Source organism: Nelumbo nucifera, chromosome 2, assembly GCF_055504915.1.
Source record: "Nelumbo nucifera cultivar China Antique chromosome 2, China Antique-T2T, whole genome shotgun sequence".
NCBI lineage: Eukaryota > Viridiplantae > Streptophyta > Magnoliopsida > Proteales > Nelumbonaceae > Nelumbo > Nelumbo nucifera.
In genome coordinates this window covers 27,731,464-27,758,127 of record NC_142650.1, presented here as the reverse complement: position 1 = coordinate 27,758,127, position 26,664 = coordinate 27,731,464, and the positions used below count along the sequence as shown (strand labels likewise).

Genomic DNA, 26,664 nt, shown 5'->3' with positions numbered 1-26,664 from the left:
CAGTTGCTTCCCTTTATCATTGTCCCATTAACAGAAACTTGAAATTTACAAAGTCATCCTTACTATTTCTTATGGCATCTTTCAATCGTTATGAGCTTGCAAAGTAAAATTATATTACTCTTTTCAATATGACTTAGGGATTTTATTTAATTTACGTTAAAAGTTCTTTTAGGGGTATTTTAGTAAATCTCTATTTATATTGATAGACACAAGTATAAAATGGGTATTTTGACACGTTTTCCATTTGGGACAATGATGAAAGGGAGGTAACTATAGAATTTTTTTTTTTTTTTTCAAAACTACAAGTGAAGTTTTTTATAAAGTGAAACCTGAGGAGAGGTTTTTATATTTTACCCAAAAAATGATTAAGGTGCCAAATGGCTTAGTTGGTAAGATCTCCAGTTGATTGTAGTGTAGACTTGGGATTGAATCCCGACTTCACCAAGGTTGGGGGGGGCAATGGGTTTGGGGATGGCCTACCCTTGTCCCGTAGTCCCATGAAGCCGAAAAAAATCATTAAATATATACATACATGTATATTTCTTTGCCTAGGTGTCAAGGTGAATTATAGGGTGGTGGGGACCAAAATTCAATGCCAAGTCTTGGAAGGGGTGTGAACAGATTGGATTTGGCACAACCATGTCTGACCTGCCCCTCCCGAACATACCACTATATTCAACCAATGATATCTGCTATCCATATCCATATTGTTACGAAAATTACAAATGCTCTAACAAGATTTTTGGACTCTTCTTAGACATGAGATTTTTGGACTTTTCTCATATTAAATGAGAGCAAAATGATATTTCAAAAAATGCATATCTATTACAGCCTATTAATAGATAACAAAATCTTGTCAGAATTTATTTATCATAAATTGTAATAGAAAAGTATTGGACTATTTTCTCCCCTTAGAAATTTGTTTTCCATGCCATCTACATCAAAACAAAATTAGATGGATGAAAAGCAAATATTGCCTTACATGCAACACGGAGTGCCCTTAAATTGACCCGGATTTTAGTCAAAGGCAATGCAGGCCTTTAGGAGCACTAAAGCTTTAATTGAATTGTGTTAGTAGAGCTGCTTAGAAATAACCATTAAAAGAAGCTACTGTGGAGAGCCATGTAGGGCGGGCTTATCACCTATTATAAGGGGTATAACCCGGGCTTAGGTTCAACCAGGCTTACATCTCGGGCCTACAACCTAAATTGTAGTTTGTGAATTTTATATGTTAGCGTAAGAGGATGTGCTACATATAAATAAATATTAGCAATATATGGTATATGATATAGAAACACCCATAATTTAATATTTAATTATACTATATACGTGTTATAAATGCTATGTTCCTTTTTAAAATAATAAAAAATGATTTAAACACCCATTCATGTGATTGACCCCATGTAGTTGGGATAAGGCTATGATGATAATGATGATTTGCAAACGCAGGCAGAAGTGAAAGACCAACCCGCTTGAATCAAACCAACAAGGCTGAGAACATGAACCGCTTCATATAATTCTTCTTAGAGTCAATTCCGAGTACTAAATTAGGATGGCTGAATCATTTATAGGTGGCAAAGGGGACCAGGGCGTGTGCCAAATTTCCTCCAGACCATGAAGTTGGAATATTTCTTCTCATTCCACAGCTCCAGCCTTCCTTGGTTTGTCAAGAAATTGGTACACAGGAGAATACGGGGAATATTGTAGGAAAGTCCTGAGGGTTTTCCATAAAATTTCTTAAGAAATTTCTCACGAGTTTTCTTATCCAAATTAATTTATTTTCCAAGACAACAAACATAGTATAGTTGTATTGACTCCTTAGTCAACCCTGTATAGTTGGGATGAGACTTAGACTATGACGAATTTTTCATTCTCTGTCTTTTATATCATATATTAGTCGGGACCCGTGCGATGCTACGGGTTTTGTTAAAGAAAAAATGAAATAAAAATAGTTATATAAAATTCTCAATTGGGTCAAAGTTGTCTAAGTCTAGGAATGGCAATGGGTTAGATTTGTAGGATCCATACACCCCATCCCTGAACCCAGTTTCTAAGTAACTCCCAGCCCCGACCCTAAATGTCCAGAAATCATAAACATATTTTCTGATAATTTTGTGCAAATAGTGATAATTTCTGGACAGTTCTACTAATTTATGTTTTTCTGGCGATTACTGGTAATTTATGTTAATTTGTGCTAAATAATGGTAATTTATTTTGGTTATAGTTTTTGGTAAATTCAGGTAATTTATACTAATTTATTGGTAATTTTGTGCTATTTTTTGGATATTTCTAATATTTCATGATAATTTTTGGTAATTTATCATGATTTCTGGTTATCTATTGTATGGAAATTACTGATAATTTTATGCTAATTTATGGTACTCTATTAACTTCACTAATAGATTCTTTAATTTATTTTTGTGGAAATATTGGTAAATATTTTTTTATTATTTTCTTTGGTAGTTTTTAGTAAATTATACTAATTTATGATATTTTATGGTAACTATGTGATGATTTTTTGTAATTTATTAGTTTCACTAATTATTGATAATTTTGTGCTAATTTCTACTAAATATTGGTAACTTGTGGTAATTTACGATGATTTCTGGTAATTTACCGTATTTTATGTTATTACCACTATTAACATAAACATAGTGGTAATGTATGGTAATTTTGTGCTAATAGTGGTAAATTTCCAGAAATCAGACATATTTTCTGGAAACTTTTTGTTAATAGTGGTAATTTCTGGACATTTCTACTATTTTATGTTTTTTTTTGTGATTATTGGTAATTTATGTGAATTTGTACTAAATGATGGTAATTTATTTTTGTTTATATTCTTTGATAAATTCAGGTAATTTCTACTAATTTATTTTAATTTGTTGGTAATTACTGGTACTTTTGTGTTGATTTGTGGTCATTTCTGGACATTTCTAATATTTTATGAAAATTTGTGGTAATTTATCATAATTTCTGGTTATTTCTTCTACGGAAATTACTGATAATTTATTGCTAATTTCTACTAATTTATGGTACTCTATTAACGTCACTAATAGATTCTTTAATTTGTTTTTGTGGAAATACTGGTAAATAATTTTTTATTATTTTCTTCATTAGTTTTTTGTAAATTATACTAATTTATGATAATTTATGGAAATTATGTGATAATTTGTGGTAATTTATCATGATTTTTGGTCACTAATAAATTATGTGTTTTATGATGAGTTTTGGTAATTTATAGTATTTTGTGGAAATAATGGTATTTTATGATAATTTTTGTAGTTACAGGTAATTTTATGTTAACTTATAATAAATTCTGTAATTTGTTAAAAATTCTGTAATTGAATAATTATATAGATAAATATTAACAAAGTAATAAGAAGTAATATTCAGATAAACTAATAATAATAATAATAATTATTATTATTATTATTTTCTGATAATTTTTAGAAGTTATTACCAATAATTAGCCAATAATTTTGTAACAGTAACAAAAGTAATTTGTTCACATTTTATTAATTATAATTATTATAATAATTAATAATTGTTATAAAAATTATTGAAGTAAATTAAATATTTAATTGGTTATCTAACCACACCTGTCTATAATAATTATTATCAGTTAGAACTATTATAATAATTAATAATTATCAATAATAGTAATATTAACAATTTTACAATTAATATAATAGTAATTGAACTAAAATAAAAATTAAACCGACTGATCTAACCGAATGGACTGAATTGTGTAATAACAGCTGGTCTAACCACACTTAAAAGGTATTGAGGGTCGGACCCGGATCGGATATCCATAATCCGATCCATTAATCCCGTCTTCTTAACCTGAGACACACTACGGTGTCTTCCCATATTTTTAACCCAGACTGAAAAGAGCTCACTGAGAAAGCATTACTTGAAAAAAACATATGAGAACTTACTTGAAGCAGTTCAGTCCTTCTCCATAAAACTTTGGAGGCTTGAACTCCATCTGCCCCTCCTTGAAGAAATTCTCAAGGCTGTGTTTGGAAATGGTGCAAATAAGTGTAAATGCAAATATGTAGAATGTAAAACGGTTTATATAAATTGTAAAGTTGGATTAGTTTTGCAAGGACAAATTTATCTTCTTATCAAACAGACTTTTAGTTGTAATGGATGCAAACGTGGATTTCAATAAAGCATATGCTTTTTTTTTATCAAAAGCCCACTTGAATGCAAGTTTACTTATTTTCTATTGATATACTTTTACATCTTATTATCAATGTAAATATGCATTGGTCTGTTATTTGTCAATGCATAAATGTAATGTTATCAAATACAGGCAAAAATTAACCAGAATGCAAATTTACCTTGAACTGCGATTTACACTCCATTTGCATTGTTTCCAAATGCAGCCCAAGTTTTTTATGAGTGCAGGTTGTTCCTCAGTTATCAATCTCATCACCGACCGCCACTTGTCTGTCCATAGGAAATGACCGGTTTGAACCCTCCTTATTACTATGATATTTTTCTGTTGCTACCAATACCTCTTGTTTTGAGACTGCCACCTTAATACCATTTTCTTCAGGTGGAAGTCCCTCTTCTATAATTGATCTAGAGACACAGAACCTAACAGAAACAGGGGGCTTCACTCCTTATTTTGATGTCCAAAATAAAAGGAAAACAGTAAATTTTTACATTACGTGATGAATTGGCTATATACAATGGTTGTTCTAATGGTTTCAAGAGATTGGAAAAAATCAAAAGAGAAGTTCTTTCCCAGATAATGTGTTTCGGTAGAAAAATAAAAGGGAGTAGTTAGAAATCTAAAATAAGGGATAAAAAGGTTGTTTTTAACAATAAGGAGGTTGCCAAAAAGTTTTCACTTCATGGGAAGACAAAGAACTTTAAAAAAACGACTGAAACTTTAGAATATAACGTACAAAAGTGGCAAACTTCTGTGAAGAATCATTAGTTAATACTTCACCCCTGTTTCATCCAAAAAAGTGTGAAGAAACCGCCCATGCTTCGTCCAGAATGGAGAGCAATGGGAATCGCAATTCAGAATGGTACTGGATTGTTTTCTTCCTATTTTATCAAGAACTGGAGTGGTGTTGGTTGTTCTTTCTAAATTCAGAATCATGCTGGGTTTTCTCCCTAAATTAAAGGAGCAAAAATAGGGAAATGCCAGATGGCAACTCTATGGGATTTTAGAGGGAATTTTGCACCCCCTCTAGAATTACTCCCTTGGAGTAATGGAATACAAAGATACCACATGACTTGGCATAAAAGAAAAATAGAAAGGAAAGTTCTTAACAAATTTTGTGAGATTCTTTAAGAATTCTTCCTCAACTTCCTATATCTCTATTATCATCATTAATCAAGTTAGACATAGCCTAATAGAGTGAAGACCGAGTAGCCCTGCCTTTATGTTGAATTCATATTGTTGATTTTGTGTGCTTGCCTGAAGGCAATTAGTGGCCATTCACACATTCATTTTTGGCTTTGCCCATGGGCTTAATGGGCTGGGCTTTGCTTAGTTTTTTTACCTAGCTTTTGGACTGGTTTGAGGTAGTCTTGGATTTTCACATTTGATTGGCCCATGAGAATTGTACTTATCTCGATAAGTTTTTGGGCCACTTGCCTCCAGTGGGTAATTACTTTCTTACATAAGGGTAAGATGCTAAAATTTAACGAGACAAAGGCAGAACTAGTGTTGTTTCTCCAGCACTTGCATAGGTATGCCATTTTCTAAGAAAACAGGATTTTTTTTGTTTGGGACCATTTCTGCTACATATGTATTTTTTAATGCCATGTAAGCATATTGTTGTTAGCATGAGAAAATATCAAAAAGGACATTTCCTCATACCATGCCTTTTCCAATTTGTAAGATGTGGTCTTAAGAAATGTTTTTCGAAAAATGCCCAACCAAATTAAATCATTAAAAATACAAAAAACAAAATTAAAATCCTCATGAGCCTTTATTGTCTCTCATAAAATCCATACTTATTCTCTAAATAAGGACATTCTTAAATCGAGATAGGATCGGCTGCCCACATAGCACGCCCCACAAGTCATCCCCTCTGTGCATTGAGAATAATCTCCCCATGACAAGTGCATTGAGGGGATGGCTTGTAGGGCATGGTCAATGGGCAGCCAATCTGATCACTCTCTCTCTCTTTCTCTCTTAATAGTCAATGTTTGTAACATTTCCTTTTTCATTAAATTCTTAAATTTCAATTAATCTATTTTACTTCTCTCTAATAAACTAGGGGTGTAAATTAGATGGTTGGGTTAGGTTAGGGCCAACGTAAACATGAATAGTAGATATCCAAACTAATGAAAATACCCAAATTAATACATGGGTACTTACATTAAATTAATGTAGATTTATTTCATGGATTATTTTAGTTCAACAAATTAAATTATTTTTTCCCCTTAAATCTCTATTAATCACTTTTCCCTCTCTCTAATAAATTATGGGTTTAAATTAGATGGATTGGGTTAGGTTAAGGGCCAATCTAAATATGAACCCTACCTTAGACTCGAACTAATGTCAAAAACCAAATTTGCAAGTGAATGGATATTATTCTTATATAAAAGTTAAAAGAAAACATTGCTCCTTTCCATGGATTATTAAGTTTTTCCTCTGTTTTTTTTTTTATTAATTTTGTGGAGATTTGTTTCATGGATTATTTTGATTAATGATAAAATACAATAAAATTAATGTGAACCTTGGTTATTTTCATCAATTCAATTCTGAAATTGTTTTTTTCTTAACTTGGTTATTGATCTCATGCTAAGCTCATCTTTTTGGCTTTATAGGGCAACACACCAGGGGGCAATCCATCCCCCAAACCCTTAATGCCCCAACCCCCATGGCAATGGGATTTGATTCCAAGAGTCTCCTACAACTAGATAGAGAACTCATAAGCTAAGTCACCATCATTTAGTTCTCATGCTAAATAGTTGATTCATGTATTTCTCATAATATGTAAGCTATATACAAAAGAATACGCTTGAATCTCAATAACCAAAAAAGAAAAGAAATTTATTTTTACTAATATTATATATAAAAAAAATAGAAATATATAAAAATTTTGATGGACCGGTGCTGCTTTTTTTCCTCTTAGGCTATGTTTGTTTTTGGTGCAAATGCAAATCGACGTAAAACTCCACCGTTGGTTTGCATTTACACACAATTGTTTTCAATGTAAATATAAACAGGTGTAAAACTTCACAGCCAGTCCATATTTTCACGCATTTGTTTCCTGTGTAAAATTTACATCAATGTAAAACCTTCTAATTGGCTAACTTTTCCATCAATAATCGATGTATCACATCAAAAAAGCTCCAATGGTCATCTAGTTAGATAGGCGCCAAAAACAAGAAGCTACCATAATAAAAGGAGCAAATTTCTTAAAATATCCCTAAGGTTTAGGAATTTGACTAACTCTAACCTTACTGTTTATATATTGTCTTAAGGTACCACTAAGTTTTCTGACAATTTCCATTATCGTTAAATATTTATGAAAAAAGTAAAATGTCAAATTTACCCTCTATTATTTTTAAAATTTTAAAAAATAAAACCCAATTAATAATTGATCACGGACAAATAAGAATCATCCCCCCCATCAGTTATTCCCCCAAAGCTTCTGTTTCAAAAGCAAAACGGTGAAGCAAGAAAGTCACAGGTACAGGTGAAGATGTGAGTTGACGGATTCCAACACGTTATTCCTAGGTGACCTGCGATCTAGAGACTAATGCTGGTATGGATTGAGTTGCAGGAACTGAGCATATGACGGAAGAGTGTCTGATAGCTAATGGATCAACAGTTTAGCCGATGGCGTGTTCGTAGGGAGGGCCACTGAGGGGCGAAGGTGGAGGAGAGTGGAAGGCATACGGGCGTAAAGGGGAAATTGGCCCCTTGATGATTTGTATATTTTCACCATGAATAAGGTAAGCCATTTCTAGCTAGTCATGAGTTATCCCAATTAATATTTTTAATGAGGCATGACTACTAACTAATCAGATATCTCCTTGGAACGACAATGGAATATCGGTATCTTCTTGTCAACTTAAACATAAAGAAATAATAAAATTAGATATGGAATATATATACTGTATTAAGGCATCTTCTCTTTAGCTTGGTTGCCTGTATGAGTAGCAGAGAGAAGAAGATAGGTTTTCAGAAAGAAGACCTGGATTTTATCCTGGAACTACTTACTGATCATGTTCAGTTACCATCTCTTCCTCCTTTACAGAATTATTAAACGACTTGAGAGAGGCTGAGACCACTGTGATAGGCTATGAGAACCACAACCGAATGGCCTGGATTTAGAGAATGATGAAGGTAGGAGTTTTAAAAAAGAAGGGAGAGTGAAAAGATATCCAATTCTCTCATATGGTGGAAAAAACAGAGGATTGGGGTGAGTTTGATATGCAAGAAGAAAGTGAAAAGAAGAAAAGGGTATTTTAGAATTTTTTGAAAAATATATCAGTTATATTATGGGAGGTTAGGGATGCTTTAAGACAATATGTAAATAATATGAGTAAAGTTAGTCAATTTTCTACTTAGGGGTATTTTAAGAAATTTGCTCTAATAAAAATGAAAGCAGAAAAATGAACGGAGCTTGGTTCAATGAGACCACATCCTACCATGCATTGGGAACATCTCCCGTACTTATTAGTTATTATTCACGGGAGATGTTCCTAATGCACGGTGGATGTGCTTGTGAGGCGCCTATTTGTGAGGAGCAGATCCTGCTTTTGGTTCGATGGGAACATCAGTGTATGGATAACTTTTTTATGATTATTTTAGTGTTTTTTTTTTTTTTTTTGTTGAGGGGACTAGCGATACAAGGAGATTGCCTCAAATTGAGTTGGGATCTTTGGCCAGCAAAACACGTTCTAACCTTCTACTAACTTGATCTAATATTGCATATCTCACCATGAGACCGGAACCCATTATAAAAGTGGGACCCGTTTAGGAGTGCAAATGGATTGGATCATTGATCCTATTCGATCAGAGATCTGATCTTATTTGATCGAATTTGGATCACCCGCGGTCAAATCTTTAGATCAGATTGGATTGAATCCTAAAAATCGGATCGGATTTGGATTATCTCCTATCCCATCTGATTCAATGTGTTTTATATTTATAAATATAAATATATATAATACATATATATGTTATTTATAAATATATTATTTATATTATATTTTTATAACTTTATTATATTATTTATTTTCTATAGAAACATGTATATATATGATGAAACTAATTAAAAAGTACTTATATATTTTTTCTTTATTTAAATTGGTATGTTTTATTTTTTCTTTTAATAGTTTATTAATTTTTAAAGAAAATAAATTAGATAAAATCAGATCCGAAGATTCGATAGGATTTAAATTTAGATCGAGTTTTATCAGATCCGATTGAATCCGATATGAATAGTATTGGATCGGATTCAATCCGCTCCGTTTGCGGATAATGTTAGTAGAAGGTTGGAACGTGTTTTGTTGGCAGGTGATTCGTACTCCCCGAACTTATATTATGATAATGTGGCATGTTACGACTGGTCCAGTACATTGGAATATGAGTGCATCGCCACGCCCACGTGATCAGAACTGACTGACATGGTGTATCGTAAATTCGTCATGGCCTTCGGTTACTGCTGTGACCAATCTTAGATTAGATGAAGTGACATAAAGATGGGGGCCACAACAATAGATCGAAGGCCGTGATTTACTGATTTATGGTTTAATGCCCAAGCTGAGAACCACGTCTTAGGAAAAGTGAACTCATCGCATTCGGCCGGTGCTACGAGTAGAACTTCAACGAGTCGGACTCCCGCCATCCTGCCGCCCAAGACACAACGCTATCAACGCCACGCAACGAACTGCCAGCACAAAAGTTTTCTGTTTTATACAAAAAATCCCTGAACTTTCATTTCAGCCCCTACTCCCTCCTCTTCCTTCGTCGCGAAGATAATCGATCAGGTCTACTCTCTTCGCTTCTTCTCTGATGAGTGAATCGTCAACGATGCAGGAAGGGGAATCGCACGATTTGTCCGATGATGCCGATTATGCGGCGTCTCAACAGCAGGTAACTGATCTCTTCTGATCTCCACCACAATTGTGGTTCCCTTTTAGGATTTCCGGTAATGTTCGAATTTCTCATCGAATTCGAAATAGGTCTAAGAAAACTCTTAAATTCGAATTGTATTGCGGTTTATCCAATCCGTGCAGGTTAATTTCCGATAGAAGATCTTTTTTTAATCATTAATTTGCCCAGAGCAGATTTTTGCAAAAATGGAAGAAAATTTGTTAACAAGAAAAAAAAAAACCGAGATCGATTCCTATAGAAGTCCTAACTCCTAAATATATTTTCTGCTCTATTACATCGCCTGTTTTCAAGAACAATGCAACTATCTCCTACATCCAATTTGGTGGAAGATATCTCGTAAAGCATATAAAACATGTACCGACGTCAAGCATTTCTGGGAATCAAACAATTGATTGCAATTGTGAATCAGTGGCCATGTGAAGTCTAGGAAAGCTTTTAGTAATGCTCGAACATTTTAGAATGGGTACAAGTTATAATCTCAGGTAAGAGGATAAAGATGACATGGACCCTGGTCAGAATAAGCTAGAATAAGCTGCTGAAGCTGTCCCGGATATCTCACTCGTAACCAGAACCAGCACTAGCGGCAAAATCTTGAGTAGACCCATCGCAGTTATGGTAATAGATCCCAGGGAGTGGTGGCCTCCAAAGTATACTGGCATGAATATGAGATTTAATTCAAATGCACCATGAATGTTAGAACTCCCTAGGGCTTTAGGTACCATTACACTTGCCATAAAGTGACCAATAATGTCTTTACAAATGAAAGCAAGAATGCTATACTGTTGCTTTGAGCTTAAAAAATGTAATGATTGACAATATACACCTTTAGGGTGTTTGGTTCCGTTTACATTTATTGAGTAAACGTTTTGTACTTGTGTGGCTGCAAAACCGAGAAAAGCAATTAATGAGGGCATTTAGGACACATAGGTGCCATTAGGCACCACATCAGCAAAGTGTCAATAAACGCATATCTGTTTCAAGAGGTTCCAAAATGAAGCTTCCTGAAACGGGAGAGGCGCACAGAAAAGCAAACATCGATATGTACGGATGCAATTAATGAGGCCTTTGCTGATGGGGCGCCTATGTGGCACCGTTTACTCAGTAAATGTAAACGGAACCAAACACATACCTTGTGTTCTGCATCATTTTTATTTATTAACTTTTGATTTTTCTTCTCCATTTATTGAAGGGATCAACAAGTATTTCACAGAATGGTAGTGGGGGAAGAACTGTAATGAATGAAGCTGACAGAGCTCAAGTTGTTTATCAGAAGGATAATGTAACAATTCATCCAACCCAATATGCATCTGAAAGGATAAGTGGACGGCTACGACTAATCAAGCAAGGTTCTTCTCTTTTCATGGTAATACGTTTCATCCTCTTTTGTGGTTTTCCACTAATTCATCAATTCATAACTTTTATTTTCCCCCTTTTTTATATTAATTGTTGTATTTGGGTTGTGGCAGACATGGATTCCTTACAAAGCGACTCCAAGTGGGAATGATTTAACAAGACAAAATTCAAATGTTAGGTCAGCTGAGAGAGGTCAGATAAAAAATGTGATGTTGTAAGTAAAGTGGATATTGTTGTTGCTGAGTTGTTATTTCATGGTTGTATCTTTTTTTTTTGCCATACAGATAGGAATCTATATACAATTAGGCCTGTGCCATTCACTGATGTACGATCCATACGACGACATACTCCTACCCTTGGTTGGCAATACATAATTGTTGTATTATCATCAGGTAAGCTGATGGCTATTTTCTTGTTAATTATACTTTCTATATAATTTGTTGTTACAATCTGGTCTTGGTTTACTTTTTTTTTTTCTGATATTGGAGATAAATTGTGAGGATTCTGAGTATGTTTTAGAAAAATTGCTTTCTGATTTGTTTGTGAATTTTTCTTTGGGATTTTTTTTGGGCATGAAAGTGATTTTCTTGGTGGTTGCATAGATTTAACTAGATTTGTAATGTTACTGAGATGTACATAAATAGTAATTGATGATGGAAATATGGAATTTGAGGAAAATTTGAGAAGAATATGAATGGATTAAAAAAATTCTAAATAAAGATATAGGGGAGTTGAATGGGCATGCATGGGAGGGCAATGGAGAGTGGACAGACAGGCAATATTAAGTTAGAGAAAAAATGAGGCCTGGATAGGTAATCCTTGAACTTGCAATGATATTCCATTTGTAATAGTGAATACATGCAGGGTGATTCCACTTAATAGTGAATATTAAGTGGATCAATTTAAATCTGAATGAACTTCTCTCCTTTTAATTGGAGGAAGAATGATCAATTTGTAAACATTGCAGGGTGATTCCATGGAAGTAGTTGTACAGAAAACACATAATAATGCTTTTGGCTTTTGGCATTAGGAGATAAAAGAAATTGTGTATGGGTATATGTATCCATATACCTATAATAGAAGAAAGAGTGTCACACTCTCTTTTCGTCCATGATGTAATTTTTGTTTTCCAATTTGCCCTTATAAATTTCTAAAATTTGTTCTCTATTAATTATCTATGCATCAATATATCTATATAATATGCCACTAAATTTCTAATTATTTACAATAATACCATCTTATAAGACAAATGTAATCATGATACTTTCTCCCCCTTTCATATTTGTTATTGAATATCTAACTATTTACGGTCATGCCACCACCCACCATATAAAACAAAAACAATGAAATTCATCTCTTTCTTCTCTCTCATCCGATTCTTTTCCTCCCCCTCCTCCTTTCTCCCCCCCTCCCCCCCCCCCCCAAATATTTAGGATTGTTAATGGGTTGGATCTGGTTCAGGATAGCCTATTACCTTTCCCGTCCAAATAAACTTTTATTTGTTCATTATTTATTTTATTAAATTAAATAAGTTATTATATATAAAATTTAATTTATTTAATTTATTTAATTATTTATTTATTTAGAGATAATTTACTAACAAACTATTATTAGCCCAATATTTAGGGCTGTTAATGGGTCGGGTATGGTTCAGAATTTATGCATGGCAAGCTTGGCATTAATATTGACAACTTTTGGTCTAAATGGTTGTAATAAAAGAAACAATGTTTTGCTAATTTCTTAGAGAAAGAGGGTGATAGTAGATAATCATTGCTATATGCCAATTTCCTAGAGAAACAACATTTTTATTTTCTTGGTATAATTGTCACTATATTGCTTCTAAGCATGAGATCTGTTTTTTTGTTTCCACCACTATCTAAACTTTTTTTTTTTTGGGGTTAAAACTAAGCCTCAAACTCCAACACATACTAGGTTCAAACCAGTTAATGTACTAAAACCTTATCTCTCATTGTGTATATTTTTATTCTTATTTAATGTCAAGTGACACAATTTCTGCTTTTGTAGCTGCCAAGAGAAAATCTTACGGGAAAGTAAAATCTAAAAGACAAACAATGTTTGCCCAATTCATTATTATATTTTTAAGATAGCAAAATAAATCATTATTATATTTTTATTTTTACTTTATTATAACATTATTTTTTTAATGTAACGAAAGTGATTTATCCACTCTCTAGATTTTGTTTTTTTTTGTTGTATATTATTGACAATTATTGATTAGAACAATTATCATGTAATCAATTATTCTTTGAAGTTGTAGTAATCTTTGTACATTAGGATTATGAAAAAAAATTAAATTTTCATAATGTGACTTTTTTTTTCTTGGCTTTATTTTAACAAATTATCTTTCATATTAATAATTTTTACTATTATATATATATATATTTTCACATTAGATACACGTGTCTAGCATGTGCCCTTCTGCTAGTATACAGTATACACATATACACATGCACATGCACATACATGTGCCAGCTGGGATAAATAGTAGTTGTTCCTAACTTCCTACCTAACACTTCAATGTACAGTTCTACATGGTTCCGGGTACAATGTAAAAACCCACCCTTTTTCTATGAACTCAATTTGTGTTTTCATTGACAATTTTAAGTTTTTAACTACTATTCTGTTTCTGTCTGATCTAGAAAGGACAGGGTCAGAAATGAAACCATAGGAAGGAACTTAGGAGTAGCTCCGACAGGTGATAAAAGGAGAAAAAGTAGATTGGTATGGTTTGGTCATGTCTATAGAAGACCATCTACAGCATCCATTAGGAAAAGTGATCTGTTACAACTTGAAGGAGCTAGAGGAGCTAGGGTTCTGACTGAAAAGGACTTGAGTGGAGGTAGAAAGAAATGATTTAAACACCAAGAATTTAATGATAGATATGGCACTGAACACAGGGGAATGGTGAAACAGGATTCATGCAGCCAACCCCATATATTTGGGACAAGGCTTAGATGATGATGATTCTGTTTCTGTCTGAGATTATAACAGCAGTAACAATCTGGTTATATATATCCCAGATTTGTATATAAAAATTGTTGTTTCTCAGTCAGGAAACTATCATAATATGCCCTCAATTACATTCCTAATCTGTCTTGTTATAAGAGTTGTGCTTTTGATTTCTCATAACATCTTATATTTTTACACACTAAAATACTATTATTCTGAGAGCCACCCTTGCTAAGATTCCAGATAGCCAAGACCTGCATTGGGTAATTTCCTTACTGGAATAAAATACCAGAGAGAAGATCAAGTTTGATCACTTTTTGTGCTTGCCTGTTAGCCTCTGTATTCCCATGCCAATCCAACCTTGAACCATTTTCTAATACCTTATTAATTTAGACATTTTATTGTACTTGACATTGTACTGTTGCTTCTTGTTCCTATTGGGCTGCATTTTGTTCATGCATCTAGAAGTTGGTTATTTAGGTTTTGGTCATTTGTTGTAATCAATGGCACCGGGTTTTAATGTGAAAATGGATAACCAGAAGTCTTCTGCAGGACTTGCATTTCCTCCTCTATACTTCTACAATGGTGGTGTTCGTGAGTTCCTTGCTACATTAAAAGAACATGCTTTTCTTGTGAGGTTGGTTTCTCTTTGTTCTGGTTTTGTTTCCTGTTATTACTGATGTATTTCTTGATTATTTGGGTTTTGATGCAAGTCCTCTCACTAACCAAATATAAATGAGACTAAACTGGCCAGCCCAGGTTGAAACAATTATAGTTTCGGTATATAGTTGATCCAGAATGCCTAAAATTTTGGGGATAAACATCCAATACTATTGGCCTGAGAGGCCTTTCCATGTTGCCACTGTGTTGATGGGCATAAAGCTTGATAGTTATGAAGTATTAACTTTTCCCAGCAATTATGACTGAAATAAGTTCCAAAAAACAACTTAACAAAAACAACCAATTCTTGTACAAGAGGGTTTGGAGGTATCTGGTTTCACTTTCTTTTGGATTAGTACCTGTATTTGAAATATCATAGAAATTGAGTCTTTTATATGCTATTTTTAAATGTTCATTTAGTATATTCTTATTATTTTCTCAAATTTTTCTTGTTATTCCGTTTTCATTTCCCATTGTTTTCCCTTGTAGTTTATTTACTAATTACTTCTGCTGATATCTTCCAGTCAATTTTGAAATAAATTTGCATACAATACATGTATATATGGCCTTTTGAAATAAAGCATATTGAGTGTAGGAATTTTCAAAACTAGGAAGACATCAGTCCTTTTAAAGTATTGGTTAAAAATGCATAACATTAAATTTAAAGTATTCTTTTCTAATTCACAATATACTTATATTATGAATGATTGTATATTTAACATATGATTTTGCCAAAATTTTCACTAGGTATTGTTTTAAAAGAGAAAGGTTTTGGCCATAAAGGTCATTTTTGGCTGACTTTTTTATTATGTTGTGTATGGCCTTTTTTTTGATAGTAATGTACGACCAAATCTTTACTGTACTATAATGTTATAAGTGTTTCCATATAACTTTTTTGCTGTATATGATTTTACTAACCACAGATGTGATGGTGTTGACTTAAATGGGTTGAGCTGCAGGTTAGAGCATACATAATTGTCAAGGGTGACTAGGCACCCTTGGTTGGGCATATTACTTGAACGCCCTGACTGCATATTATTAGCAGCTAGGTGTCCGTCTAAGTGATAAGATGCCTACCTAGGTGTCCGTCTTAATACATTCTATTATATAATATATGTATATGCATATATCATTTTTTTTTTTGTTTTAAGGTTTGAATATTGTAATTTAAAAGATCTAACGGTTTTGAGGAGAGAAAAATAAAGAAAGATGAGAAGGATAAGGATAGAAATTTATATTTAGTAAAGCAGCGGCTCAACCCCTTGTTTTTTCCCTTGTTCTCTATCTTAAGTTTTATTATATAAAGTTATAGCTATCTTTAGTTGCTATTTTGATATGAAAATGTTTTGTTAAATACTAATTATATTGGTGTTATTTTTGTATATATTGAAATTAATATATTTAAATACTACCGTCTTTTAGATGGTATTTAAATATATTATACTAAAAGACAATTTTCTTTTAGATATGATGATTTTCAATGTTTCTAGAGGAAATTTAATGTTCTTAATAAAAAGAATTTTATTTCAATTAATGTGCATGCTTTTTGGCATATAAAACTAGGGAACTAACCTAAAATTTGTTCTTTATTTTATAAGATTCTTATCACCTAGGCAACTAGTTTCCTCACTATTGCCTAGAATTTACCTGGGCACCTTGACATCTACGAATTCATAATCTATATAAATATATTAAGCTGAAATGTGTACGTAAGAAGGCCTGAGGATGAGGGAAATGGAATTTAACAATATTTTTTGTCTTTTTTCATAGAAATTACAAGAATGCCACTCTCTACCAACTCTCCCTCTCTCTCTTGCTTTTTTTTTTTCTTTCAAACTACAAGAATGCCACTCTCTCTCTTTTTCTTACAAATTACAAGAATGCCATCTCTCTCTCTCTCTCCCCTTATAAATTACAAGAATGACACACTCTCTCCAACTGAGGGAGACCTCTGAGCTCGAGCCGAGCCGAGCTCGAACTTCTAATCTCAAGCTCAAGTCTCTAATTCGAATCAAGCTCGAGCTAGACGACACCTTGACCACTAAGAGAGACCTCGGCTCGGCACCTCAGTCACTAAGGGAGATCTTGGCTCAGCACCTCGACAACTGAGGGAGACCTCAGCTTGGCACCTTGTCAACTAAGGGAGACCTTAGCTCGACACCTCGCCTGCTAGGGAAACCTCAGCTCGACACTTCAGCAACTGAGGGAGACCTTGGTTTGTCATCTCAGCAATTGAGGGAGACCTTGGCTCGGCACCTCAGCTGCTCGACAGACCTGCAATCAAAGGTAGCCGAGCTCGAACTTCCGAGCTTGAGCTCGATCTCAAGTCTCTAATTCGAATCGAGCTCGAGCCTGATAATTTATGAGCGAGCCCCTGCAACGCAGGGCCCCTCCGCTAGTATATTGTTAAAATAATAAGAATGGTATGTGATATTTTTTTTTTGTAAAAGGTAATGTAATTTTATTCAACACAAAAACAAAAACAAACAGAAATTCAGACCCAAGAAGGCAGTCTGAAGAGCAGCCAGGATTACAATCTCCACCAGGAGCAAGACTGAAACAAAACGGGCAAGCTAAGATCTCTGAACTCCCCAGAAATGGAAATCCAAGAAATCAGCTTGCCCACAGCTCTCTGAATTACATCATCAAGACCTTTAGATCTATTACAGAAAACTCTACTATTCCTTTCAGCCCAAATGGACCACAAAACAGCAGCTGGGATTGTCTTCCACATCAGCTTTCCTCTCTTACTTAGACCCTTTAACTTCCAAGTACAAAGGTGTTCCTTAACTGATCTTGGCATGACCCACCTAGCACCCAATGCTTTGAGAAAATGCATCCAAATCTGAAAGGAGAATGGACAGTGAAGACATAAATGATCTGTAGTTTCTGTAGCAGTCCCACAAAGAACACAAGCTGAATCCAGAATTTGAATGCCTCTCCTCAACAGAATAGACCTGGAAAGGCATTTGTCTAGGGCCATCGTTCAAACCAGAAAATTAGATTTTGAGGGGCTCATAGAATTCCAAATCTGTGTAGCTGGGAAATCAGTATGCCCCACACTACATAATTTAGCAGCCATGAACTTCACAGAAAAAACACCATCTGGCTTCCATTTCCAGCACCACTTATCAACCCCAAGCACATCAATCTTCTGCTTATGAAGGAGAGTCATCAGCTCCAAAAATTCATCCAGTTCCCAATCAAACAAATTCCTCCTTAAGAGAGGGGACCGAGACACTGAATCCTCAAGCAAAGAGAAGTAATCAGCCACAGTAGCCTCTTGGTTGACAGCACACCTAAAAAGGTAAGGGAAGGAGCCAGCAAGGGGGCCATCCAAACACCACTTATCCTTCCAGAATTTTGTTCTATCACCTTTACCCACATTCACAGAAATTCCTTCCTAGAAAATAGGAAAAATTTTCATAATTCCTTTCCACAGAGAATTGCCCCAATTTGGAGGGGGAGCTCTGATTCTCCAGTTTCCCCAATCTACCCCATACTTTTTAGCAAGCATTCCTCTCAGTGAAGAATCTCCAAATCCACTTGCACAAGAGAGTAATATTAAAATTCTTCAATTTCCTTATTCCTAGACCACCTTCAGCTTTAGGAAGAGAAACTTGATCCCAATTAACTAGATGAACCCTGTTATCCTCCTCCCAGCCCCTCCAAAGGAAATTCCTCTAAAGCTGCTCCAATCTTTTAGCAACTCCAATTGGGATAGGGATCAGGGACAGGAAATAAGTTGGCAGATTTGAGAGAGTACTTTTTATCAAGGTTACCCTTCCTCCAAAAGAGAGGTATTTAGCCTTCCAAGATGATAATTTCTTCTCCAATCTTTCAATGATTGGATCCCAAATCGAAGAAGAAAGCCAATTAGCCCCCAAAGGCAGACCCAAATACTTCACAGGAAGAAAATTAGTCTTACAAGCCAATACCACAGCACACTCCTCTAAGTTACAAACCTGCCCCACTGGAATGATATAGCTTTTGTTCAAATTCACCTTTAGCCTAGAAACCACCTCAAACCAGACTAAGATTCCAAGAATGAGTTCCAACTGGGACGGAGAAGCATCTACAAAGCACAAAGTATCATCAGCAAACTAGAGAATATTGACCTTCCCCCCTCGGACAAATAGAAAAGCCTTCCCAACTGCCAGCATCAGCTGCCCTCTTACAAAACAAGGTGAGGATTTCCATCACACAGATAAAAAGCAAAGGAGAAAGAGGGTCACCCTGCCTCAGCCCCCTAGAACTTTCAAAAAAACCTGCTGATTGGCCATTAATCAAGACTAAGAACTTAGGAGAGGTTGTGCAGACTTTGATCCAATTTCTCCATTTCTGCCCAAAATTCATATGTTGCAGAACCAAATCAATGCACCTCCAGTTAACATGATCATAAGCCTTCTCAATATCTAGCTTACAAATTAAACCTGGAACTCCTTCTCTTCTTCTTGAGTGAATTAATTCATTTGCAATGAGGACCAAATTAAGCATCAGCCTACCAGGGACAAAGGCACTTTGATTATTTGAAATAACACTTCCTAACACCCCTTTCATTCTCTCAGCAAGGACTTTAGCCAGAATCTTATAAAAAGCCTGAAAAACATTCATAATGTCTTGCTTTACAGTGTCCCAGCATTTAATGTAGAACAGATTGGTAAGGCCATCTGGACCAGGCGATTTATCAGCCGCTAGCAATGGAAATAACAGCTTTAATTTCCTCCTCTGAGAAAGGCCTCTCAATGAATAACTTCTGATCTCCACTTAACTGCTTAAATGGGAAATTTCTGGGGAAAGGTCTAAAAGCCCAAGATTCTGTGTAGAGTTTTTTTTAAAAACTTGTTGCCACCACCTTTATATCAGCATCAGATTCCCCAATCTTTCCTTCCCACTCCAGCTCAGAAATAGAAGAGACTCTCAGTCTGGTATTTGGCATCTTATGAAAAAAGTGGGTATTTTTGTCCCTTTCTTTCAGCCACCTCACTTTAGCCCTCTGCCTCCACTTAATTTCATCCTCCACTGCCAATTTGTCATACCTTAGCTTTGCTTGGGATCTTTTAAGCCTGCTTTCCTCGGAAATAGGGCCAACCTCTTCAGCTGAATCAACTTCCTCAATGATAATAGGGCTCACTTTTCAGTTTTTGACTTCAAAGAATTTTCCTTCTTCCAGAGTTTTAATTTCTCTTTAACTACACCAAGTTTTCTTGCCAAGATATAAGAACAAGTACCTTCCACCTGCAAACCTCTCCACACAACCATCAAAACTTGAGTAAAATTCACATCTTCAAACCAGGAGCTCTCCATCTTGAACGGGGCTTTGACTTTGTCTCGAAAACCACAAATCAACTGGATTGGATAGTGGTCAGAAACTGGTCTAGGGAGAGCAACCTGTCTAAAATCACGAAACAGTTCCTCCCAACTTGGAGAGACCAAGAATCTATCTAGTCTCACTAAGGTAGGAGAATATTGGTTATTCGTCCAGGTGGACCGACTACCCTGAAGAGGAAGATCCATCAGATCAAAGCTGTTAATAAAGTCTGCAAACTGGAGCATCTCTCTAGATCTCCTACCTTTGGTGTTCTTTTCTTCAGCAGAAAGATAAACATTAAAATCACCTCCAATCACCCAAGGGATAGACAAATTGGCCCTCACCCCTGCCAATTCCTCCCAAAACTCATTTCGGCGACTTCTATCTGTAGGGCCATAGACATTTCTAACCTGACAGACCTTATCATTAGTAAATTTCAGCACCAATGATACTGAAAGGTTTCCGACATGAGAAGAAATAAGACTGCAGATAGAGGGATCCCAAAGAGTCAACAAACCCCCTGCACTACCCACAGCCATTTTTGCTTTCCATCCGACCTCACCCTCCCCCCAAATACTTCTAACAATAGCAGCATCCATATACTCCAATTACTTTTGTTTCTTTTTACTACAATAGTGGTAATATCTGTAATTTATTATTGTTAGTGAGACAATTGTTTAACTTGGGAAATTTGTGCTGTAACAAGTTAATTATTATTGAGTTTTTAGTGTTAATGTAATAATTGCATGCACAATGAGCTTGTGGATTCTGAGCACAAATGATCAGTGCATCTACTGGACTAGATTTTGTTAGTTTCTTATGGAGAGTTGTATTTCCAGGTCTGCAGATGATGCAAATGCTTTTCTTGTGAACGATTTTCAGGATCCTCTCCAGGTGCAAATTTGATTGTTTTTGGTTTGGTATTATATTATCTTTCTGTTCGTAAGCTAAAAAAAGGTGCTGCATAAAGTGGTTCAATTGTGTCCTTGAAAGTCATACACCAAAATGATGTATTGTCCCATTAAACAGCTTTTATGGTCGAGATTTTATGAGATTCTGCATTTGATAATTCCTAAGATATTCCATTCATTGTTTTATAACTTAGAGTAGATAGTCCAGGCCAGCAGGTCCAGGGCTTGTCTTCAAAGCATTTTTTGGCATTCATAGTGCTAGGTTTCAGAGTCGACATTATTATGTTGGCTTTTATTTACTAAATGGTGGAATGACTAAAAGGAAATGGCTGTCTTATGTAATATGTTTTCTTTGTTCCTGTTTTTGCAAATGTTATTGCAGAAGAGCTTGTCTTCTTTGGAGTTGCCAAGGGCTGTTTCTGTTGCAAATAGTCCATCAACACTTGTTCCAGCAAGTCCATCTCCTTTTGCTGAAAGCTCAGGGAGGACTGACAGGGATTCATGTGATGGAAGTCCAAGTGCGTCTCTATATAGTGAGAGGAGCAGGCAAAAGGTTCATGATCCTGCTCATGATCTCTCAATTCAAGTACTAGAGAAATTTTCACTTCTGACAAAGTATGCTCGCGAAACAACATCACAACTCCTTCGTGAAATTCATGGCGACAACTATGGTGCTTTTGAAAGAAAGAATGAGTTTCAGTCACTTCCAAGTAGTGTTCATGATGGAAGGTCTAATGACATAGTAAAAGTTCCAGATGAAGCTCCTGTGGCTTCTGATCCCCTGGAGGTAATATTTTGTTCCCTTTGTTAATTTTCTCAAATATCACTATTTTAATAAGAATTGTTCTGATATTCGTTTACATATAATTCATACCATGGTGAATGCCAGTGATGTTTAGACCATAGTGGGCTATGCAGCTCTTTTTGTGCACATCTCTCTCTCTCTCTCTCTCTCTCTCTCTGACGAGTAAAAACTTTTAATTGAGTAACGATCCCGACCTTTTGTGCACATCTCTTTACTTCTCACATTTTTTATTCACAAGAAAAGAATATAGTACTCAACAAAGTTTTATCCTGACCAAGGTTCAAAGTATTGATACGTATCAGCCCGTATCGGCCTGATATGTATCGTGCCAGTGGCTTCCTGGTACGCCCCTACAGGGGTTGTATCGGGTCAGCCACTGGTTCAGAGGGTATCCGGGCCTTAAAGCGGCCCCTCTGAACCGATTTCGAAAAAAAAACTAAGTAAAACATAAAAAAAAACCACCGACACAGGCCAATATGCCGGTAGGGCGTATCAGCCTGTGCCAATATTTAGAACCTTGATCCTGACGATCTGTAGTTGGTAAATATATTTACAGTAATCACAATTTGAGTTAGATGTAATATATTTTATGATACCCAGATTCCTATACATGTCTGTTGCACTGGTATAGACATGATGGTACTGAATACAACATCAGATACCACCTGGACATTTCTAGATATACTCTATAGCATTAACACTTTAAAATATACAAAATGGTAAATTTTAACAATAATGCAACATAAAAAATCTATGTATCTTAGAAATTTAATCAAAGAGAAACGACACTTAGCTTAAAAAACTTAAATATAAAGCATGATATAAGCATATTATATTTAATACTTATATCTGTATGTGTCTGGAGTTTTAGGAAAAGGAGTCTCATAACCTGTTTTCTGTATCCATGTCCGTGTTGGTTCTCTCTCTCTCTCTCTCTGTTCATGATGAGAGTATTTATTTATTTTTTGATAAATGGAAATGATTTTATTAATGAACAGATCAAGAAGTTAAATCATTACAGGCAACCCATGGAGAGGCACGAGCTGTTACCTCTCCTAACAAAGTATTACATCAAGCTAACAAAGTATTACATGCTGTTTATCCCTTGTCTGCCTAAGGCATCATCTATACTGTTTGCACATCTAGGGATCCACTGGAAAGTGATGACCGATTCTTCTTACAATAATCTGATTTCCTTTAATGTGTATCTAAATATCCATGTTCCTGCTTCTTTATTCCTTGGCCATCCCACTACAACATTGGAATCTCCCTCCACTATGATGTTTTTAGTACCTTATATTCTTTTCCAATCTTAACCCATGTAAGACTGCTTTAATTTCTGCCCTTGTCGAGTCTCCATGACCAATACGTCCCGAGTATACTGCTGGTTTTCTGTATCTTGATAGCATAGAATATATTAGTTTGATGTCATATGTGCATGATATAGAGTTTTAAGATTTAGGCACATCTTGAGAATGGGTGGCAGTAGGGGTGTCAACTGGATTGGATTTGGTTAAATCCGACCCAGTCTAATGCGAGTCCATTACAAATGGATCAGGTCCAATCCAATCCAATGAATATTTTGGACCATTTTGGATTGGTCCAATACAATGTCTGGACCGTCCAGTCTGTTCAAATTTGTTTTAATTTAGATTAATTCTAACCGAAACCTGGTCCATTGGAACCTATATTCTTATCTTCTATCAATGGACCAGATAGTGGCTCAATCCAACCCAATCCAATATAAATTCATTACAGATGGATTAGGTCCAATCCAATCCAATAAACACTTTGGACCATTAAGTCAGGACTGGTCCAATTCAATATGCCTTGTTGGTCTGTCCCATCCGTCCAAATTGGTTATGGTTTGGACAGGGTCCAATCCAAAACCAGTCCATTGACACCCTTAGGTGGCAGCATTTGTATTAATACATGTCAAAAAGTAGTTTTCATAAGTTGAAAATTTGTAATGACAATGATCCTCTAATTCAAAAAAACAAGTAGGTGAAGAGCTGCCAGTATACAAAGGTCCTTCCCTCCAATCCAAATTGCTAGGAGTCCATCTAGTTTCAGTGAAGTTGGCAACAAAAGTTTTTCTATATCATTAAGAAAATGAGCTACCTACACCAATGTTTTGTCTGATGGCATTTTCTGAATTACCTTGCATGAATCATGACAAGATGTAATATTGAGGTGCACAATTGCTAATGAATCCTGCTTATTAACTAATATTGCTCCATTTTGTTCTTGTAATTAAATAACATGCCTTTTTTTTAATATATGGTGTAATGGATTATATTGATATATGGCAAAAGGGAAGAACCTGATATATACTTCATATATATATATATATTGCAATAATTAGAAAGAGAAAGACTTTTCTTTTTTAATTCCACAAAGACTGCATTGGTTGTCCATGGTCTTCCCTCTAGATATGAAGTGATTGACAGTCAAGATTTTGTCTAAGTGCCAGTCCACTTAAAGAATGAAATTTTTGATGGGATGTGGGCCTCCCAAATCCATTTCAAAGGGAGAGATCCAAAACTGAAGGACCAAGCAAAGAATTGTAGAGGGATTTCACTGGGAGCAAAATGCTGTAGACTTTTATGGACCATGCAACCAAGCGGCACTTTTCTTTGTTGGGTTCACCTAAGCTACTCTTAACAAGGATTAGTTTCCTGCCCTTGGGACAAATATGCCTTTTTACATCCATCCAATTACCTCTCAAATCATAGGAGGTTTAAGGTTCTCTTAGAAGATAGAACATGGGAGAGTGGATGAACAAGAACACAGTGGCTTGTTTTGATTAGTTTCTGGAGCCTGAGGCTAAACAAAGTTCTCTATTGAATTACTTGGTGAATTTCTTCTTCCCCCTTTTTTTTTTCTTATGGACCAATTCTACCTGATCAAACATGTAAAACATGCTACATAGGGTGAAATTTGATGCATTTTTAACTATCAAAAGAAAAAGAAAGACATTTGTTGAAGGTTCTGACCACGATGATGATGATACTAGTGAAGCTAGTAAACCCTTAATTATATGCTGTCAAGATAAGGAATTGCATTTGTATATTTTTCTTAGAGACCTTATGGTTCTAGCGATCATGATTTGTCTAAGTTGTTGAGCTGGTCTTCAAGCAAAATGCTCTCATATCATAAAATTAGAGTGTGCATTTATTCTCAACATAGGCATTTTACAAGGATTGTGGCTTCAACTGAATTTCGTTGATTAGCCTATGCTTGTACCTTAGACCTTCTATCATGATCTCTATATTTGTAATGGGATACAGTAAGTACAGGGAATTAGCTGTTGGATGGCAGGTGTTGATGGGTTGCTTATTTTGCTAAGGATTCACTTTTTAGGATAACAACTTAGTGTCATGAGAAACTCTCATTCTCAAGGAACCATTATGAAGATGGAAGGCTATGGGTACCAAAGTTCCATTCACATCACCCATCGATTATGAGCCAAATTTAACTGTCTATTGGATTTCGGTCCATTAAAAGCTTATTCCTCTTCATTTTAACTCATTATAATTGCATGATTTGATTGTTAATAAAATTACAAACTTATACTCCAGGACTGTCTGATGCAGACCTCTGCCCTTGTTAAACAGAAAATTCCATGTAAGAAACAAAACCATGGTGAAGAAGCTGCCACCAAAGTGGGAACTTTTGAGCTTGTCAATTGTAAGGAGGTATTTGGAAGGGGCCTTTAGTTTTATTTAAGTAGTATGACTATGTATGTTTTGTTTTGAGTATGATGTTTTTAATAAATTTGGAACACTAGGTTATAAAGACATCAAAGAGAGCTTATTTTCTCTTCTGATCTAGAGTCATAATTTATGCATTTTAACTAGAATATAGGTAACTGGTTATGATCCTTCATCTTCATAAATGTAAGCACTATTTATATATTGTTTAAGTGTATAGGGAAGATGTGAGAATTATTTATGGAACATTGAGGTGATCTAGTTGCAATGGACATGCTTAATAAGTTTCAAGCTTGTTGTTATCATAATTTCTTAGGATATTATATAGGATACATTTTATGAAAATGGTCACTTGGTCATGGAAATTTCTAGTGATCACATGGCCCAACTAAATGCTAATAAAGGTTCAACTAAGAGCCCAAATGGGATGACATCAGTTGATTTGATGTGCTGTAGGATTCCAGATTGAATTCTATACTGCTTGACCAAGTTGTGGTGAGTCTCATTACATGCTTTACTTCTCAAGTTCTGTAATTAAGTGATTGAATCAATAAATATTCCTATAATTTTGACACCTACGAAATTTCAACATAAAATTTCTCTCTGTGTCCACATCTTTCCCCAAGTGATTTCTGCAAAAGGAACATTTTAGACCTTCTGGAAAGGGAAGAAACAGCAGCAAGGTTCAAAATTTCGCAATGTATCAGCCTGTATTGACTGATACATATCGTATCCTTAAGGGGTTGGCACGGGAAACACTACAAAATCCTTTGTATCTTGTCTTCTTCTCGTGCTGACCTCGTATCGTGACCGTATCAGGGTGTATCGTGACCATA

At 35.1% G+C, this 26,664-nt stretch overlaps 1 protein-coding gene across 4 annotated transcripts in view; it reads left to right on the top strand.

The window, feature by feature from the left end:
- Positions 1-9,724: 9,724 nt before the first annotated feature.
- LOC104586119 (RabGAP/TBC domain-containing protein) overlaps positions 9,725-26,664 on the top strand; it is a 29,625-nt gene continuing 12,685 nt past the window's right edge. The window contains exons 1-8 of one of the 4 annotated variants that reach the window (XM_010243253.3): positions 9,804-10,084; positions 11,295-11,468; positions 11,572-11,650; positions 11,743-11,850; positions 14,981-15,065; positions 21,239-21,293; positions 21,693-22,097; positions 25,733-25,813. In XM_010243253.3, coding sequence (XP_010241555.1) covers positions 10,004-10,084; positions 11,295-11,468; positions 11,572-11,650; positions 11,743-11,850; positions 14,981-15,065; positions 21,239-21,293; positions 21,693-22,097; positions 25,733-25,813 — 1,068 coding nt within the window. In that variant the 5' untranslated portion in view covers positions 9,804-10,003. Of the gene's footprint in view, positions 10,085-11,294; positions 11,469-11,571; positions 11,651-11,742; positions 11,851-14,980; positions 15,066-21,238; positions 21,294-21,692; positions 22,098-25,696; positions 25,814-26,664 lie in introns of all 4 variants that reach the window. The other 3 variants (XM_010243252.3, XM_088897717.1, XM_010243254.3) reach the window with 3 other exon arrangements.